This window comes from Mus caroli, chromosome 13 (genome assembly GCF_900094665.2).
Source record: "Mus caroli chromosome 13, CAROLI_EIJ_v1.1, whole genome shotgun sequence".
Taxonomy (NCBI): Eukaryota; Metazoa; Chordata; class Mammalia; order Rodentia; family Muridae; genus Mus; species Mus caroli.
The window spans coordinates 50,796,248-50,814,379 of NC_034582.1; the positions used below are offsets into that span (position 1 = coordinate 50,796,248).

Below are 18,132 nucleotides of genomic sequence, written 5' to 3' on the forward strand. Positions count from 1 at the left end.
TTGAGACACCCTGCCCTGCTGCAGAACACTCTAGTGTGGTGGTTCTCAACCTGTGGGTTGCCTGAGGGTTCCCATTTCACAGGGGACACCTAAGGCCATCAGAAAACACAGGCACCCCCATTAGGATTCACAACCATAGTAAAATTATAGTTATGAAGGAGCCATGAAAATAATTTTATGGTTGGAATCACGACAACGGGAGGAAATGTATTAAAGGCTTGCAGCGTTAGGAAGGCTTGGAACCACTGCTCTAGGGTACCTGCATTTGTCATGGCACTTGGTTGCCATTTCTACTCGCTTAGAGATGACATCATTTGCAGCCGACTCCCGGCCAGACTTTGAACATCCTGCGGGGCAGTGGCTGTGTGTGTTTTTACTTAGGACTGTACCCTAGCATCTAACTCAGAACTTAGGATCTACTATGCATTCATGAATCGCTTGTTGGGTTTGGGGATGTAGCTCCCGTGAACTCTTTTCCACAGGACTTACTGCGTATCACACACTTCCAGGTCCCAACTGTCCCTCTTCCTCCTTCCCAATGCCTCTGGGGAAGCTTCCTGTCCTCTGTTTCTCCTGAGCCCACCTTAGTTCAGCCATGCCACCTCTCCCCCAGGTCTCTCCTCCGCATCTCAGCTGCTGCCCCTGCTTCCAGAGACTCCTTCCGAAGTATCCTATATCAACACTTTAAGAAGGATGCTAAACTGCAGAGCCATCTCTTCTTGCTCTGGGCAGTGGCTCTGTGATCTCTTAATCTCACATCGTAATCCATCATTAAGCCCTGCAGACCCTCCACGGTTCAAAGATGTAGCCTCACTGGGATTCTCTCCTGGGCTCCCTCTTCTGTTGAACTGTACCCCTTAAGACACACACAGTTGCAGAGACATTCAGATGCATGGCAAGGTCACCAGATGTCTGGGTCACTCTCTGGAGACCTGTCCATTCATAATCCAAGAATGGACAGGAGACACAAAATTGCTTTTGAGTCCCTAAGAACAAGGTAGGGGTGTTGGAGTCTCTGTCCAGGACCAGGATGAGCCTGTACCCTGTGGGTTGTGATTTGTGCTGGTGTAGTGAGAGAGGACAGTCCAGCCATAGGCTCCCCCTGCAGAGGTGAAGATTAGCAATTAACTGGAAGGAATCTTGGGGGTAAAGTTAATTTAATGGGGAAAAGAGGGAAGGCAGCTAAAGTTCTTCTAGTTCATTAAGGACTTTGCCCTTGACCCGAGGGTATAAAGAAAAGGGTCTTAGTTCCTCTTTAGACTTCCCCCAAGCAGCCGGGCTGGAGCTGAGCCACAGTCAAGGTGAGCCCAGGGCCCCTGTGTTCCAACCCTACCCCTATCCCTTCACCCCAGCTCTTTCTGGGTTTCCTCTTCCTGCTACATATGACATCCCAACCCCAGCCCAGCCTGCTTTGCTCCCCCTGAGCTAAAATAATCCCTGCTCTTCCTTCTCTCGAGAGCGCCTGTCCTGCCCTCTCCTGCCCTGTCCTGTCCTGCCCTGCCCTGCCCTGCCCTGCCCTGCTGTGAACACTCTAGGCATAGTGGTACCTGTATTCGTCACAATACCTGGTTGCCATCTCTATTCACTGAGACATTATATCGTTTGCAGCTATCTCCCCACTAGACTTTGAGAGCAGTGGCTGTATGTGTCTTTAATTGCTACTGTACTTGAGTGTCTAACTCAGAACTCAGCAAACACTACGCATTCAGGAAACACTTCTTGGGACTGGGGATGGGCCTCAACACTGGAGTGCTTGCCTCCTATGATGAGGCCCTAGGTTCCATTTCCAGCAAAACAAATCAGCTACAAAACCCTACTGGATGGATGAATGGCTGCTTAGGTCTATGACAAGCACCTGGGTGTCCATCTCTAGATGTGTGTGAGAATGAAAAGAATCACAGACCCTAAGTTGGATATCATCTATATGGGTATGAGTGTCCTAGACACAGCAAATGTCAGATTTGTCCCAACCTTTTGATATACAGGACTCATTGTGGGTGCCCAACATGATGTCCTACAGCGAGAGATTGGGGGGACCGGCTGTCTCCCCACTTCCAGTCCGTGGGAGACACATGGTGCATGGGGCAACCTTTGCTTATGTGCCCAGCCCACAAGGTAAATATTACTCCTATACCCTGAGACCTGCTTGCCCACAGTTAGCTACCTGCTGTCCCTCTACCTGTTTCTTCTGGGTTGTTGAGGCCTCTGGGAAGTCCTAATCAGTCTCCCTCCTCAGTCCTGCACAGGATTCCTGGAACATCCACCTATGCCATCTCCAGTCTGAGCCCGGTCACCCTCACAGAGCACAGCTGTCCCTGTGGGGAAGTCCTGGAATGTCATGACCCACTACCCGCCAAGCTGGCTCAGGAAGAGGAGCAAAAGCCAGGTAGGTCAAGTTGGGGAGCAGTGGGTTATGGGTGGTCACTTGCTATAGTGTTCTGTCCACTGTATTCATGCTTGCCCCACCTCCAGAGCCCAGGCTGTCCCAGAAGCTTGCCCAGGTTGGCACGAAGCTCCTGAAGGTGCCTCTGATGCTGGCTTTTCTTTACCTCTTTGTCTGCTCCCTGGATGTGCTCAGCTCCGCCTTCCAGCTGGCTGGAGGTAGGGCCCAGGTGGAGGAGGGCAGGGAAAGGGTTCAGAAGGGTCCCAGTTGACGCTGGCTTCTGTTCTGCAGGGAAGGTTGCTGGGGACATCTTCAAGGACAATGCCATCCTATCCAACCCAGTGGCAGGGCTGGTGGTGGGGATCCTGGTGACAGTTCTGGTGCAGAGTTCCAGTACCTCTACATCTATCATTGTCAGCATGGTCTCTTCCGGCTGTGAGTTGGCCCAGAGTGGCCGGGGATAGAGCCCAAGGGCCTGGTCCTTCACGATCGGGGCAGGCATGTGGAATTGCTGAGGAGGCTGAGGGGAAGGGTGGGACTTCAGCATCTCTTGTACTGTCCCCTGAAACAGGGCCAAGAGCTGAGTCGGGAAGGAGCTCCAGGAGCTGGGGAGTGTGGCAGAGGGGGCACCACAGCTCCTGGAAGGCCACGTCCCTTCAGCCACACTGTTGCTCAGGAAAGCCAGAGAAAGCCAGCCAGTAAAAACCACCCCATGCATGCAATCTATTGCAAAGAATTGACTTTCAGGGCTGCGGGGATGCTCTTAGTGGTCAAGAACACAGGCTGCTCTTCCAGAGGACCCAGCTTCAATTCCCAGTTCTCTCATGGCAGCTCACACCTGCCCATAACTTCAGTTTCACCTTGAGTTTCAGGATCTCCTACACCTTCACTCAAACATACGTGCAGGCAAAACACCAGTGCACATGAAATAAAAATAGACAAATCATTTAAAAAAAAAAAAGGAATTGACTTTTGAGATTGTGTGGCTGTGTGCCCAAGTCTGACATTTACAGTGTGACCTATTCAGAGGGGCAGGGTGTGTAGGTGGAAGCCAACCGTGTGAGCTACAGGTGAACTCTCTCCCTCCAGGAAGCTTCAGTTTCCCACCTGAGACTCTCGTCCCATTGGCTGAGGCCCTCCAAGATCACGAATCATCTCCTTTACCTGGGGCTAGGGAGTCTCAGTGGGTCAGAGTGCTTGCTACACGATGTGAAGGCCCAGGTTTGAATGTCCAGTACTCACCTAAGAGCCTGGGCACAGCTGCATACACACCAGTGCCAGGGGCAGCGGTGGAATTGCTGGAGTGCCATGGCTACCACCTAGCTCCAGGTTACGCAAGAGATGCTGCCTCATGGTAATAAATTAGAGAGTACTAGAGCTGAACGCGTGAATTCTTCGGGCTTCCATCTTTGCATACCACACACACACACACACACGCTCACACACGTAGACACACAAGAATACTCTTAAAATCAACTGGGTGCTATCGGCTACCCAAGTCAACACATAAAACCAGCGATCCCACTTGTGGTAAAGCATACCTGCACACACACAACGTGTGGACTGCACAAGGTGTGAGTTCCCATGACACAGTCACATGCACATGTCCACCCTCAGGAGCACATGGACACGCCCTGTACGGTGTGCGAATCTTGTCACATGTGGATATGCTCACACACAAGTAAATACACCGTGTGTGTACACATGGACCTGTGAGGCTCAGCCTAGGAAGTCAAGAGGACACTGGAAAAGACGTCTGAGGCTGGAACACAAGTCATAGGGCTCGTAGGAAATATTATGGTAGGACAGAGGCTGCAGCTGCAGCCCAGGTGTTTGAGAGGTTCCTCTTTCACCAGTGTTGGAGGTGAGCTCCGCCATTCCAATCATCATGGGCTCCAACATCGGAACCTCTGTCACCAACACCATTGTGGCCCTGATGCAGGCAGGGGACAGGACTGACTTCAGGCGGTGAGCTGGGGAAGGAGGTTCGGGGCTCACACTTGTTGGGGGAGAGGGCAGAACTGAGTGCTGGGGCCCCTCATCTTGGGCACACCTTGGAGCTAGGTGTCCTACAATGTGACATCCCTGCTCAGGGCTTTTGCAGGGGCGACCGTGCATGACTGTTTTAATTGGCTGTCTGTTCTGGTCCTACTGCCCCTGGAGGCTGCCACGGGCTACCTACACCATGTCACCGGGCTTGTGGTTGCTTCCTTCAACATCCGAGGTGGCCGTGATGCCCCTGACCTTCTCAAGGTTATCACAGAGCCCTTCACAAGACTCATCATCCAGGTGAGGGTGGGGCTTGCCACGGGATGGACAGATGTGGGATAGCAAGTGGCCCTACCTTCACCTCTCTCTCTCTTTCTCTTTCTCTCTCTCTCTCACACACACACACACACACACACACACACACACACACACACACCATCATCATCATCATCTTGCTCACAGCTGGACAAGTCTGTAATCACCAGCATTGCCGTGGGGGATGAGTCCCTGAGGAATCACAGTCTCATTCGGATTTGGTGTCACCCAGACACAACAGAGGTGAGTTCCAGAGCCAGGTAAGATGACACCCTCTTTAGACAATGGCCTGTTTGTCTCAGAGGCCTTGGAAATCACTTGGCTAGGAAAGAGCAGATGTGTAATTGTTCTGCATCAGTACAGCCAGGGCAGACATTGGTAATCCCTCCTAGCTGCACACGCTGCTGTAGGCAAGCATCAGCTGTGTATTTAGCGTTTCGTGTAATTGATCTGGCCCAGTGGCTTTCAAAAAGCTGTTGTTCCCCAGACTAACAGCCTCCATCCCACCTGGGAACCTATTAGAGATGTAAACTAGATACAGAGTAGAAGAAAACCCACTGCGTAGTACGTACACATCCTTCATAGACCAGTTGAATCCAGAAAAATATGTTGGGAATGAGCCCGGTTGCTATGTCTCCGACTTGCCCTCTAACTGCTCCGTGATTGAGTTTGGAAACCATGGATCAAGCTCAACCCTTTGGTTTCACAGACAGAGACACAGGCCCAGGACTACCCTGCTGCAGGGACACTTGGGGCTAGTCACTGGGCTCTGTCATGCTTGGAGCTTGAGATGTAAGCAAGGTGGAGAGGACCAGGAAGAGAGTCTAGAAGGATATCGAGAAGCTTGGACCCTAGGACTCCAGCTAAGGAGCAAGACTGGGTGTGATGCTCACCAACTCTCAGGGGTGGCCCCCCTGAGAGACATAGCAGTCCCTGGTGCTGGCAGGGGGCACTTTCATTGGGAGCCACAAGTTCATTGTTTCTGCTCAGAATGAGGAACTGCTGGGATTGGTTGGGCACCCATGGATCAGCTGTTATGCCTGTGGTAGTAGGCACAATAGCAAGGCGATTAGGCACAAGGAAGTAGGCAATTAGCACACTTTCTTAGCCATAAAAGGGAAAAAATGCTTCACCAAACCACAGTCTTCCCAATTTGCTTCTCCTTAATTATTGCATACAAGAAATAGCTCCATTTAGAAAAGCTACAGGGAAATCCAGAGCGCACGGCAGAGGCACAGGCCCATCCTCCACTTTCTGTCCTCTTGCCATGGATGTTCCCGGTCCTTTCTACCAGCACTCACGAAACATGTTCTGTCAGCCTGCCCTACGGTGTTCCTTGGCATCCCAAGTGGCTCACGGCATCAATGCCACCCTTCTGAGAGTTCTGCTCTTCCAAGAGTTCAAGGCAGCTTGACAACAAAAAGCCTACGTGGACAGCTTTGAGGCTGCCTCTGTGATCTTCCTAACACGTCAGCCACCTTCTCATGAGCTCTCTGGCACTCTCAGGCAAGCTCTGTGAGTCACTGCAGCCTCAGAAAGCACAGTCTGGATAGAGGAGGAGAAATCACGTACTGATCTAAAAAAGCCTTGGAGATATTTCCGGCCTGATGCCTGTCTTGGGCAAGTCTCTACCTGTGCCCTGAACCTCTTCACCCACTGTAGTCATGAAGTGAGACCAGCCAAGTGTGCCAGCCATTTTACACAAACGGAAACTCAGCTGGGCCAGCCTTCAGGCTGTTTGCTGTTCCAGCTGTCACTTGCCAGAGCACTGGTTCAGGTCCCTGCACTAGCAGGAAACCATTTTCTGTAACAGCAGGTTGCATTTCTTGGCTTGGAGTGTACGGCTGGATCTGAGGACCCTGCTCTCTGCCTCCTCTGGACCTGCTGGGATGTGACTTGCACAGCAGCATCACATGGTCCTGGGATATGCCTTTTTTTTTTACTACCCTCATTTTTCTTTTCAACTCTTCATGGCCTCCAGCCTTCACCACACTGGACCCAACGTTAGCCAAACTGGTCTCAATGGAAAGGGGGAATCAAACCTTTTGAGCGTTTGAAACTTGTGGGATGATCGGTGACCTGGCATTGTCCTTGGAGTCCCTTCTGAGAGTCTCAGTGTGAACTGACAACTGTGCCTGCCTGACTTAAGCAGCATCTTTGGAGGACTGGTAACTAGGGGCAGCTGCTATTACTCTCCACTCTGCAGATAGATGGGAAGCAGCCTCTCTCAGAGGGGTACAAGTGACTTCCTGTGTTATTGCTTCCTGTAATGGAGGGCAAGTCTCGATCCTAATGGAAAAGTCACTCCTCGTGCAGCTGCTTCTCCCAGATGCCACTCTAAGGTACCCGAATCTGTGTCCATTTCTCTTCCTGCCTGCGTCACATCCCAGACCACTCCACCCTCTCGAAGCTGGTGGACTGGAGATGCTCTGAGAAGTTCTCTTTTCAGCCACCAGATGGCGCTATTGGCCTAAAGTGCTCCGCGGCTTCCAGAAGAACAAAGGGCCCCTCAGCTACTATACCCTCAAAGGGGAAGCTATTGTGCAAGCCCACATCCTCTGTGGTTCTCTCCTGAGGAAGGACTCTTGAAGTATGGAAGTCCTTTGTGAACTTAATCACCTCCTTCAGTTCCCAGAAGTGTCTCAATCTAGGATGTCCCTGTAGGCTCTTAAATACCAAGATGCTCTCTCTTCCAAGATGCTTCCAAGAAGCCCCGCGGGGGAAAAGAAGACAGCTTCAGGGACTCTGTCGTGGAGACAAGGGAAGCCAGAGAGGTTAAGTGTACCGCCGGCTCCATTTCACACAGCTGAGAATGGCTCAGCCGCAGTGTGAGCGCAGGACTGTGGAACACTCTTTTGTTCTGCTTTCCACTTCCACCCGGCTCCCTTTCTTCGCCACTTCTCTACCACAGATAGGGGGGGACACATCTTGGGAATGGGACCAGATCTGGGCTTCCCAGCTCTATGAGCTAGGCCAGAGTTCCTACCTTCTCTGCCCTGTACGCTCTCCTTAAAGGATTCTTTCTCCCTTCAATTCTGTCCTAGCCTGGCATTACAGTGGATCCTCCCTTGTCACTCCCTTGCCTCTCCGTTCCCTTCTTCCTCTTTAGGGTCTCTGACTCTCTTTCTGGGTTTAGTTAAGGTCACACAACCCCAGGAAGAAAAGTCAAGTTTCCAGAATCCCATAGGAGGGAGGAGAACAGAATCATCCTTGCGTGAGGTCTGGAGCACCAAAACTACAAATAAACAACAACACTCCAGATACCGCAGTCCTCAGCCTAGCCTTGCCCCTGACTCAGTCAACCCTACAGTGGGACCTTCACCTGCCTCCAGCCTCTATAAGACCCACAAAAATCCCGCCCCCCAGAAGACCCCAGGAAGCAGCTCAGCGAAAGCCAGTAAGGTGTGCATGTATCTCAAGAAGTCATCTGCTCCCTAGGGCTTTGGGCTGCAGACCTCCAGGAAGGTCTTCCAAGTCCTTCCCAAAAGGCTCAGGATCTTTTCGCCTGTAACCTTTATATCTTTACTACTCCAATTTATTTTTCCCAAAGATGTATTTGTTTTATGTGCCCTGGTATTTTGCCTGCATGCATGTCTATGTGAGGGTGCCAGATCCCCTAACACTGGAGTTACAGGCACTTGTGAGCTGCCACGTGGATGTGGAGATTGAACCTGAGGCTTCTGGAAGAGTGCCCTGTGCTTTTGAGCCCCAATTATCCAGATTTAAACAGGCTCAGAGAGGTGGTGTGACCTGCCCCGGAAAGTTGATTTAAAAAGGAGATTTGAACTCAGCAAACACTTGGCTCTCCCGGTGACTAAACCCCAGCCTGACTCTCCCTGACTAATCCCCCAGTTTCTCCTGAGCAGGTCTCACATTATTAACATTGTTGTTTTGTTTTCTTCTTGAGATAAGATCTCACACTAGTTCAGACTGGCTTTAAACTCATGGCAATCCTCCTGCCTCAGCTCTCCAAGTACCCATCTGGATTTCTGTCCTAGAAGATGAGTTTGTTTTTTTTTTTTTAAGGATTTATTTATTCTTATATGAAAGCACACTGTAGTTGTCTCCAGAAGCACCAGAAGACGGTGTCATATCTCATTACGGGTGGTTGTGAGCCACCATGTGGTTTCTGGGATTTGAACTCAGGACCTTTGGAAGAGCAGTCAGTGCTCTTACCCGCTGAGCCATCTCACCAGCCCCCTAAAAGATGATTTTTATCCTAGTTTCTTGCCTAGAGTTTCACGCCTCTGGGCTTGGTGGTGCCCCAAGGCTTAGCTATAGTGAACTGGGAATAACAGCTGAGCACGATGTCTTAGCTATAGTGAACTGGGAATAACAGCTGAGCACAATGTCTTGCTCAAGGGAGAGCATCCCACAAACTGTGATGTGAGAACCAGCTGCGGGCTGTTGAGCCTGTCGACATTACACTGGAGGCTTTTTGTAGTGTATTGTTTTGTTTTGTTTTGTTTTACTTTTGTGATTTGGGGGATGAAACCAGGATCTTGTCCATATAGACAAGGGCTGGACCACTGGCCCAAGCCCCAACCTGATCATACATTCTTTAAATGACACATGGCTTGGAAAAGAACCTAAGGAAGCCATAAGCCTCCCAGAGTGAGTTCCCTCCTGAGCCCCGCCCTTAGCTTCTCCATGGCCATTGCGTTTCCTCCTGACACAGCTCCATGGTTCCTGGGCACCGGTGGGCAAAGTACAGAATCCTGGCTTCATTTTCAACAAGTCCATAATCCAGTGAAACTACAGACTGGTACTCTACCGCCTGAAAGGACACTTCTGCTGGCCTGGGAACTCTGTTTCCTGGAACTTTAAAGTGTGTCTCCATAGGCCTACTGACATAGGCGTGTGACTCCTAAATACTTGGGGGCTGAGGCAGGAGGATGGCAAGTCCAGGGCCTACTTGGATAATTTAGTGAGACCCATGTCTCAAAATAAAAAATGAAATGAGATCTTGGAGTGTAGCTCAATAGTTGGGATGCTCGCTGAATATTTGTGAGTGTCTTAAGCTCAATCCAGAGTATTGAGGGAAAAGAGGCATCTGGGTAGATACAACATGCATAGGAATTGAGCCTAAAGCTACATAATTGTGCTTTCTCTTATAGAACCAGGAGCTGGGCCACACTGGGGTGTATTTCTGGATGGTAACAGTGGCCTGGAGCTAAATTGCTGCTGTCTCTACAGACCTGCCATCTTCACAGGCAGCTAAATTCTACCATAATTTAGGTCACCTGCCTGACTTTGGTCCTCTGTATCTAGGGACTCTTCGTCACTTCACTCACAGTAGGTCCAGAAGAAAGGATCAGGGCTAGACCCTCTGCCCTCACCCATCTTCCTTCCATTTGGGTTCCACAAAGGGCAAGGCACTGAGCTTGGGCGGAATGAAGCTTGGGCTAAGTGAGCCTTACAGGGATCATGGGGCAGGAACTGAGGAAGAAGGTGTCATGAGGATAAGAACTGGTAAGAACAGGTAGGGATGGAGGCTTTCAGAAAAGGGGCTGCAGAAGCCACTGAGAGAGAGGGGGACCAAGACAAGATGCTACTAATGTGGTGATTGGAGGTCCCCACTGATCCCAGGGGTAGGCAGATCAGGCCAGTGACGGGGTAGAATATGTACGAGGTCATATTTCTGAGTGGGATTTCAACTTCATCTCTTCTACTGAGAAGGTAGGCTCAGAGCCACCAAGCAACAGGTCCATGATCACAGAGCCAGAAATGTGTTCTGGTTCTCCCATTTCGCTAGAACCTCCCATTTAGCTCCACCACCACCCCCTTTTCTAGCTTCTCTAAGTCACCTTCCTCTGAATTTAGGCTTCCACTTCTATGTCCAGGGTAGAGGCCATCGGCAGCCTTGCAAACACCACCATGGAGAAATGTAAGTACCTCTAACATGGGAGGCGTCCACGTGATAGCCCTGCACCGTCGTGCCCTGGCTGGCTGCTGCTCATGTTCTGTCCAGCCCTGGGAAAAGCAGCTAACATCTGGGCTTACGGAGACCCTGGTGCAGAGGCTGAAGGACCTAGATGTGGGGGTCTTAGGCTCACAGCCCGTGGGTTGGTAAAGGCGGGAAGCCAGATGTAGGGATAAAGACTCCTGATACTGTCCTTTCAGGCAACCATATCTTCGTGGATACGGGGCTGCCCGACCTGGCCGTGGGGCTCATTCTGCTGGCGGGCTCCCTGGTGGTTCTCTGCACTTGTCTCATCCTCCTTGTGAAGATGCTCAACTCCCTGCTCAAGGGCCAAGTGGCCAATGTCATCCAGAAGGTTATCAACACAGGTGAGCTGGAAGAAGACTGCAGGCCTAGGCAGGGCCCCAGGGAATACTGCAGGCCTAGGCAGGGCCCCAGGGAAGACTGCAGGCCCAGGCAGGGCCCCAGATGAGCTCTTTTGGGTGTTGTTAAATACACCACTATCATCCGTGAACCTCAGGTTCCCCTAAGAATCAAGAAGAGGTGGGACCAGGTCATCCTGGAGGCTCCTTAGATGCTGACAGCCAGAAAACTGGCTGTCTCTGACTTTTGCATTCTCTAGCAGATGGGCATCCTTAGAAGCCATTGTTTTGCTTTGCTTTGCTTTGGTTTGGTTTTTCGAAACTTGGTTTCTCTGTGTAGCGCTGGCTGTTCACTTTGTAGACCCGACTGGTTTTGAACTCACAGAGTTCTTCCTGCCTCTATCCAGGGGGCTGGAACTACAGGTATGTACCACCGTGCCCTGGTTTTGTTTTCACTTGTTCTGGATTTTTCAAGACATGGTTTCATGTAGTCCATAATGCCCTAGACCTTGCTCTGCAGCCGAGACTGGACAAGAACTTCTGATGTTCTTGCTTTGACTTCCCAAGTCTTAGGATCACAGCTATGCATGACCATGTCTAGCTAGAAACCTCTGTTTAATAGACAAATGGACATTAAGCCCCTACTGTGTGCTACAGGACACCGGAGTGAGGCAAACAGAAATGGATCCTGGATCCCAGGATCTTGGAATTGTGATTTTTCTTTCTTTCTTTCTTTTTTTTTTTTTTTCTGAGTCAGGGCTCCTCTGTTTGTAGACCAGGCTGGCCTCGAACTCAGAAATCTGCCTGCCTCTGCCTCCCAAGTGCTAGGACTAAAGGCGTGCGCCACCACACCCGGCATGTGAATTTTCTCATAAAACCAGGCAACTAGGTCATGCTGGGCCGTGTCCCAAATGGTGGCAGTGGCACAGAGCTGCTTAATATTGTCCCTAAAGGTCCACCATTTCCTCATGCCACCTGGGTGGGCCCATCATTTCGGTCACCAACCGGACCGTTTCCTACCTGGCCTTCCTTTACTCTCAGGCTAGGAGGAAGGAAAGAGTGGGGAGGGGTCAGTGATGGTAAAGCATGCGTGACTGGCAAGGGGACAGAAGGACAAATGGCAACACAACACAGTGCCAAAGAGGTCGTTCCCAAGGTGATCAGAGGCCTGTCTGAGTAAGCCAAGACCTGCAGAAGGAGTGGTGTGGACAAAGGGGTTGGATATGGGGACACACGTTTGTAATCCCAGCACTCAAGGCGCGTGGGCAGGAGGATTTTGAGACTAGCTCAGGCCTTGTCAGAACAAACAAACAGAATAAGCTTTTTATTTGTTTGTTTGCTTGCTTTCTTGCTTGTTTCAAGACAGTTTCTCTGTGTAGCTCTGGCGGACCTGGAGCTCTGTAGACCAGGCTGGCCTCGAACTCATAGAGATCTACCTGTCTATGCCTCCCAAGCACTGGGATTAAATGTATGCACCATCACTACCCTTGGCTTTTTTTTGGGGGGGGGGACCTATATATTCTTAGCTAGTCTAGAACTCGATATGTAGACCAGGCTGGCCTTGAACTAAGAAATTTGCTTGAGCTCAGAAACTCTACCTCCAGGGTGCTGGGATTAAAGCCATATACCAACGAGCTCTGCCAAAATAAACTTAAGCAGGGCCAGGATTCTGTGCTTGCTGGGCAAGCCTTAGAGCCTGGGTTGGCTTTCCACAACCCACATAAAAAGCAGGGGTTGGGGTGCATGCCTGTACTACCAGTGCTATGAGGCAGAGACGGCATCCCGGTCCGGCTGGCCAGCCAGTTGAGGCACTTGATAAGATCTAGGGTCCATGTGTTACCTTGTCTCAAAAAATAAGACAGCTTAGGTCAAGGGTGATAGCTCATGCCCTTGACCCTAGCACTTGGGAGGCAGAGGCAGGTGAATCTCTATGAGTGTGAAGTGAGCCTGGTCTACTAAGTTCCAGAGCAGCCAAGGCTACACACAGGAAACCCTGTCTTACCCCCCGTCCCCCAAAGAAGACACAGAGTTAAAGATACAAGGTTTCCCTCTGGCTTACACACACACAGAAAAATAAAACACAAGAGGATGAAAGTCAGACCGGATGACTCACAGCTGTGATCTCTGCACTTGGAAGGCTGAGGCAGGAGAATTAAGAAGAGTTTGAGGTCAACCTGGACTACAGAATGGAGACAGTAGCAACTGCAGCAGGTTTGGGACAGAGTGGCTGGCAGCAGCTTGGGAGAGACAGGCTACGACTAGACCCAACATAGATAGATAGAACCAGATTTAGGGGCCTCGAGACTTTACCCAGAATCCATGCTTTACTGAGAGCGATGGTGTATTTGCAGGATTGGGGCAGGAGTGGGGGTGACATTAACCAATTCTCATTTTAAGCTTCAGTTTGGGCTTTTGAGTTATTACACTGACACTGGGGAGTCACACGTGACTAATGTGGGAGTAAGGGGTGCCTAGGAGGCCAGGATGGGCTTTCCAGCAAGGAGGTGAGCCCTGGGGTGAACACAGTTGACATTCTGTCTCTGTGGGACCCTGATCTGCAGAGAAAGTCAGCCATGAATCAAAAATGTTTCAGAAGAATGATGACAGAATTTTGTAACTTTTTTCTTAAACATTACAGAATAACAAATATTTACACATTGCAATGCTTTTGTTTGCTTGTTTGGTTTTGGGGGCTTTTGTTCTTGTTTTTGTTTTTTTTTTTTTTTTTGGTTGTTTGTTTTTAGACAGGTTCTTTCAATCAACCATGGCTGGTTAGAACTATGTAGACCAAGCTGGCCTCAAACTCATAGAAATTCACCTGCCTCTGCCTTTTGAATTCTCGAATTAAAGGTGTGCATTATCAGCCATTATATACTACAGGAGAGTGTAATAGCCCCAGAAGGAAAGCTCTCTGGTCACTAGAGCAAGCAGAGCAAATGAGAGCTGCTATAGGGGCGCAGAAGACCAGTTAGAGTCTTATGAGGAAGCTACTACCCCAGTACCTCCTCCCTAAAGCCAGTGCCTGCTCTACCAAGGGTTCTCGCTGACCTAGCTTACTGGGGATTTGGCTTCCTTTCAGACTTTCCAGCCCCCTTCACCTGGGTCACGGGCTACTTTGCCATGGTGGTGGGTGCCAGCATGACCTTTGTTGTCCAGAGCAGTTCCGTGTTCACCTCAGCCATCACCCCACTCATTGGTGAGTGTCCATGACCAGCCATGCGCAGCGGTGGGGTGGGGTGGGTGGGTGCTCAAGGAAGTCGACCAAGAAGAACAACGTTCTCTCCTACCTACTAGGCCTGGGTGTGATCAGCATTGAGCGGGCCTACCCTCTCACCCTGGGCTCCAACATTGGCACTACCACTACAGCCATCCTGGCAGCGCTTGCCAGCCCCAGGGAGAAGCTATCCAGCTCATTTCAGGTACATGGAGAGATCTGGCTGTCTTTAGTAGTAGAGGGCTGGGATGGAGAGCACAGAGGATGTAACAATGTATATAACCAGCATCAACTGCCAGCTAAGGTAACAGAAACCGCACTACTCACTGGGAACCAGGATGAACAAAGACTTAGGGGGACTTGTCAAGGTTGCATAGAAGGAAGGGATGGTAAACAGATGGCAAAGTGGGAAATGAAAAAATATTTAATCTTTAGTGGCTGCTAAAGCCAAGCATGGTAGTACATGTCTGTAATCCCAGCACTTGGTAGGAAAGTGGCCAAAAGTCCAAGGTCAGCCTGGTCTACATAGTAAGAAGATCCCGTGTCAGAAAGACATTTTAGCTGCTGGGTTGTAGCTGAGGAGTTAATGGGGGCAGCTAATAAGACACGTGGAAAAGTCCAGGGCAGTTGTCATTGGCCAAGTAGTTCAGCAACACAATATTTTAATAACCAGTCTGGCGTCATCTGGAGCCACATCAGCCTTGAGAGGTTCTCTCCTGCTACCCAGAGCACGTGAGGCCTCTGATATCTACCCCCTGTTGGGCTCACATGGCAGCGCCTGATCACTTCTGACTTCTCTCCTGCAGATTGCCCTCTGCCACTTCTTCTTCAACATCTCGGGCATCCTACTGTGGTACCCGCTGCCCTGCACACGCCTGCCCATACGCATGGCCAAGGCCCTGGGCAAACGCACCGCCAAGTACCGCTGGTTTGCTGTCCTCTACTTGCTCGTGTGCTTCCTGCTCTTGCCCTCGCTGGTGTTTGGCATTTCCATGGCAGGCTGGCAGGCTATGGTCGGTGTGGGCACGCCCTTTGGCGCCCTACTGGCCTTTGTGGTGCTTGTTAATGTCCTGCAGAGCAGAAGTCCCGGTCACCTCCCCAAGTGGCTGCAGACATGGGACTTCCTACCTCGCTGGATGCACTCTTTGCAGCCCCTGGATGGCCTTATCACAAGAGCCACCTTGTGCTATGCCAGGCCCGAGCCCCGTTCACCCCAACTTCCCCCTAGAGTCTTCCTAGAGGAGCTTCCTCCAGCCACGCCCTCCCCCCGCCTGGCACTGCCTGCTCACCACAATGCCACCCGTCTCTAGGCTACAGGCCCATACTACTGCCTGGAACGGGGAGTGGTATTTTTACAGTGCCCACAGTAGAAAGACAGAGCATGTGTGTGTGTGCGCACACGTGTGTAGATGCGTGTCACTTGAGGTACATGATTTTGTGCCACCCTTGGGTACCTGTGCATATTAAGGGCCACAGTGGCGTGGGCTTTTGTAATTAAGAGGTAGTGTGCACAAATACATGCTAGGTGCTGAGCCTGTATGACCGTCAGTGCGGGTGTATGTGAGTACACTGTGTGGGTACAGGGGGGTGCAGATGCCTAGGGAGTCTCCAAACTTTTCTGGAAAGAGTCAGCTATACCCTCTCATCTTCTCATGACTCTTGTACCAACAGGAGGGACAGAAGAACAGCTGGCCTTCTGTATACATGGGCCTTACCTCTGCCAATTCTGCTAACTGTGCATAGAAAAAAAATTGAAAGTTGCATCTGTTCTGATCATATATGGGCTTTTTTTTTAGAAATCATATTCTTTACCCCGACGGCACAATAATCCTTTACATGGCTTTTATATTATATTGGGTATCTAAATCACCTGGAGGTCACACATCAGGGGATGCAGGTTGATTCTTTGCAAACATTGTCGCTTTATAAAAGAGACTTGAGCACCTGAGGATTTAAGTATCCTGAGGTATCGTGGAACCAAATCTCCAAGCATACAGAGGGACACTCGCCTTTAGTCTGAATCCCACAGACCTTGGCTGGTGTGTGCTGGGGAGGGAGATGCTGAGAGACATTCCACTGTTCATTGTGAAACCTACTTGTGTGGAAAGTTCTGTGAGAAAGATTGCTGAAGCCTGAGGTAGAGTTGGAGAACTTGCCACCCCAATATTCCTAATCAGGTGTGGGGTCTCTGGAACCCTGGGAAGGTGCCAGGACCGAAGGCCCCTCTTTATATGGTATCTACCACAGGAGTGGGGAACAGGGCCCAGGAGGCCTGGAGGACCACCAGGATTATTGTGTTCTGCAAGAATCTCCCCATAAGCTAGTTTTCTTGTTTGCAACTCCTCACAAATACACAGAGGATACCTCTCAGAGCGCCCAGTTCACGGTTTATTCTGCTCTCCCTACCAACCACGGGCGGTCTAGCTGTCCTGCTAAGAGCACTGCTCACGCAGCCCACCAATCAGATCGTGCACTGTCTTATTGAGAATGCCTCCATGCACGCCTCGTCTGCCCATGAGCACCAGGAGCGCCCGTGGCGTGTGGCCCACACAGATTGCACGCCCGTCCAGGCCCTTGGTGCGCGCATCCAGTACGCCGTCACCCTCGGCCAGCAGGTAGTCACGGATAACGCAGCAGCGGCGGCCTGCCACACTCAGACCCGTCTGCAGAAAGGTGTGCCGGTCCGGCCCGGTGAGCACACCCACCTCCTGCGGGGAGATGGCCGCCAGCAGACCCCCAGGCCGTGATGCCCACACACAGCGATTGTCCGAGTGGCCCACGATAGCCACGTCATCGATCCGCTGATCTCGCAGCACTGCACTGATGTAGCCCTTCCAGTCACTCATCTCCGCTCAGTCAGTCCCAGCAACTTGTGCTTGCATTAGAGGGGGTGGCCGGCTGGATCCAGAGCTAACAACACTGGCCGCACGCCCGAAGTTCGCAGGGCGGGGCTGTGACGTAAGACAAACGTCACAGAACATCTAACTAGGAAGAGAAGGAGAGGGCGGTAGAGTTGGTGGCGGGGGTCGGGGGAGGTTCTAAAAGTAGCATGTAGGAGGAAATGGAAGAAGATGGATGAGAGGCTGGAGAGGTGGCTCAGCGTTAAGAAAGAGCATTCATTTCACAGAGCCTGAGTTCCGTTCCCAGCATCACCTCTTTTGGCCTACAAAGCCTGTAACTCCCACTCGAGAGATCTGACAAGTCCTTAGGCAAGCTCACACACAAACACACACATGATTTAAATTTAAATAAATAAATAAATAAAAGGGTCCCGCAACTGAGCGCCATTTTTTTTTTTTTTTTTTTTTTTTTTTTTTTTTTTTTTTTTTTTTTTTGGTTTTTCGAGACAGGGTTTCTCTGTATAGCCCTGGCTGTCCTGGAACTCACCCTGTAGACCAGGCTGGCCTCGAACTCAGAAATTCGCCTGCCTCTGCCTCCCGAGTGCTGGGATTAAAGGTGTGTGCCACCACGCCCGGCTCGAGCGCCATTTTCTGAGGACCAGAGTTCAATTCCCAGCAACCACATGATGTCTCACAACCACCTGTAATGGGATCCAATGCCCTCTTCTGGTGTGTCTGAAGACAGCGACATTGTACTCATATACATAAAATACATAAATACATTTCTTTTATTATATCTAAGTACACTCACAACCATCCTTAATGAGCTCTGACGCTCTCTTCTGGTTCATCTGAAGACAGCTAGCAGTCCGTGCTCTTAACCACTGAGCCATTATCTCTCCAGCCCAAATTCTCAGGTTTTTAATTATTTAAAAAAATGGTGCCAGGCATGGTGGTGCATACCTTTAATCCCAGCATTTGGGAGGCAGAGGCAGGCGGATTTCTGAGTTCAAGGCCAGCCTGGTCTACAAAGTGAGTTCCAGGACAGCCAGGGCTACACAGAGAAACCCTGTCTCAAAAAAAAAAAAAAAAAGCTCAGACGGTAA

General features: G+C 50.6%; 2 protein-coding genes across 2 annotated transcripts; one reads left to right on the plus strand and one right to left on the minus strand.

The window, feature by feature from the left end:
- Positions 1 to 1,196: 1,196 nt before the first annotated feature.
- Slc34a1 (solute carrier family 34 member 1) lies at positions 1,197 to 15,964 on the plus strand. The gene is made up of 13 exons (XM_021180346.2): positions 1,197 to 1,301; positions 1,986 to 2,115; positions 2,237 to 2,386; positions 2,473 to 2,601; positions 2,675 to 2,818; positions 4,240 to 4,351; positions 4,477 to 4,672; positions 4,835 to 4,930; positions 10,511 to 10,574; positions 10,811 to 10,978; positions 14,052 to 14,168; positions 14,267 to 14,391; positions 14,993 to 15,964. The coding sequence occupies exons 2-13, from the start codon at positions 2,007 to 2,009 to the stop codon at positions 15,494 to 15,496; spliced, it is 1,914 nt and encodes a 637-aa protein (XP_021036005.1). The 5' UTR covers positions 1,197 to 1,301; positions 1,986 to 2,006; the 3' UTR covers positions 15,497 to 15,964.
- A 589-nt stretch (positions 15,965 to 16,553) lies between these two features.
- Pfn3 (profilin 3) lies at positions 16,554 to 17,203 on the minus strand. The gene has a single exon (XM_021180349.2). The coding sequence runs from the start codon at positions 17,030 to 17,032 to the stop codon at positions 16,619 to 16,621; it is 414 nt and encodes a 137-aa protein (XP_021036008.1). The 5' UTR covers positions 17,033 to 17,203; the 3' UTR covers positions 16,554 to 16,618.
- Between the last annotated feature and the right edge of the window lie 929 nt (positions 17,204 to 18,132).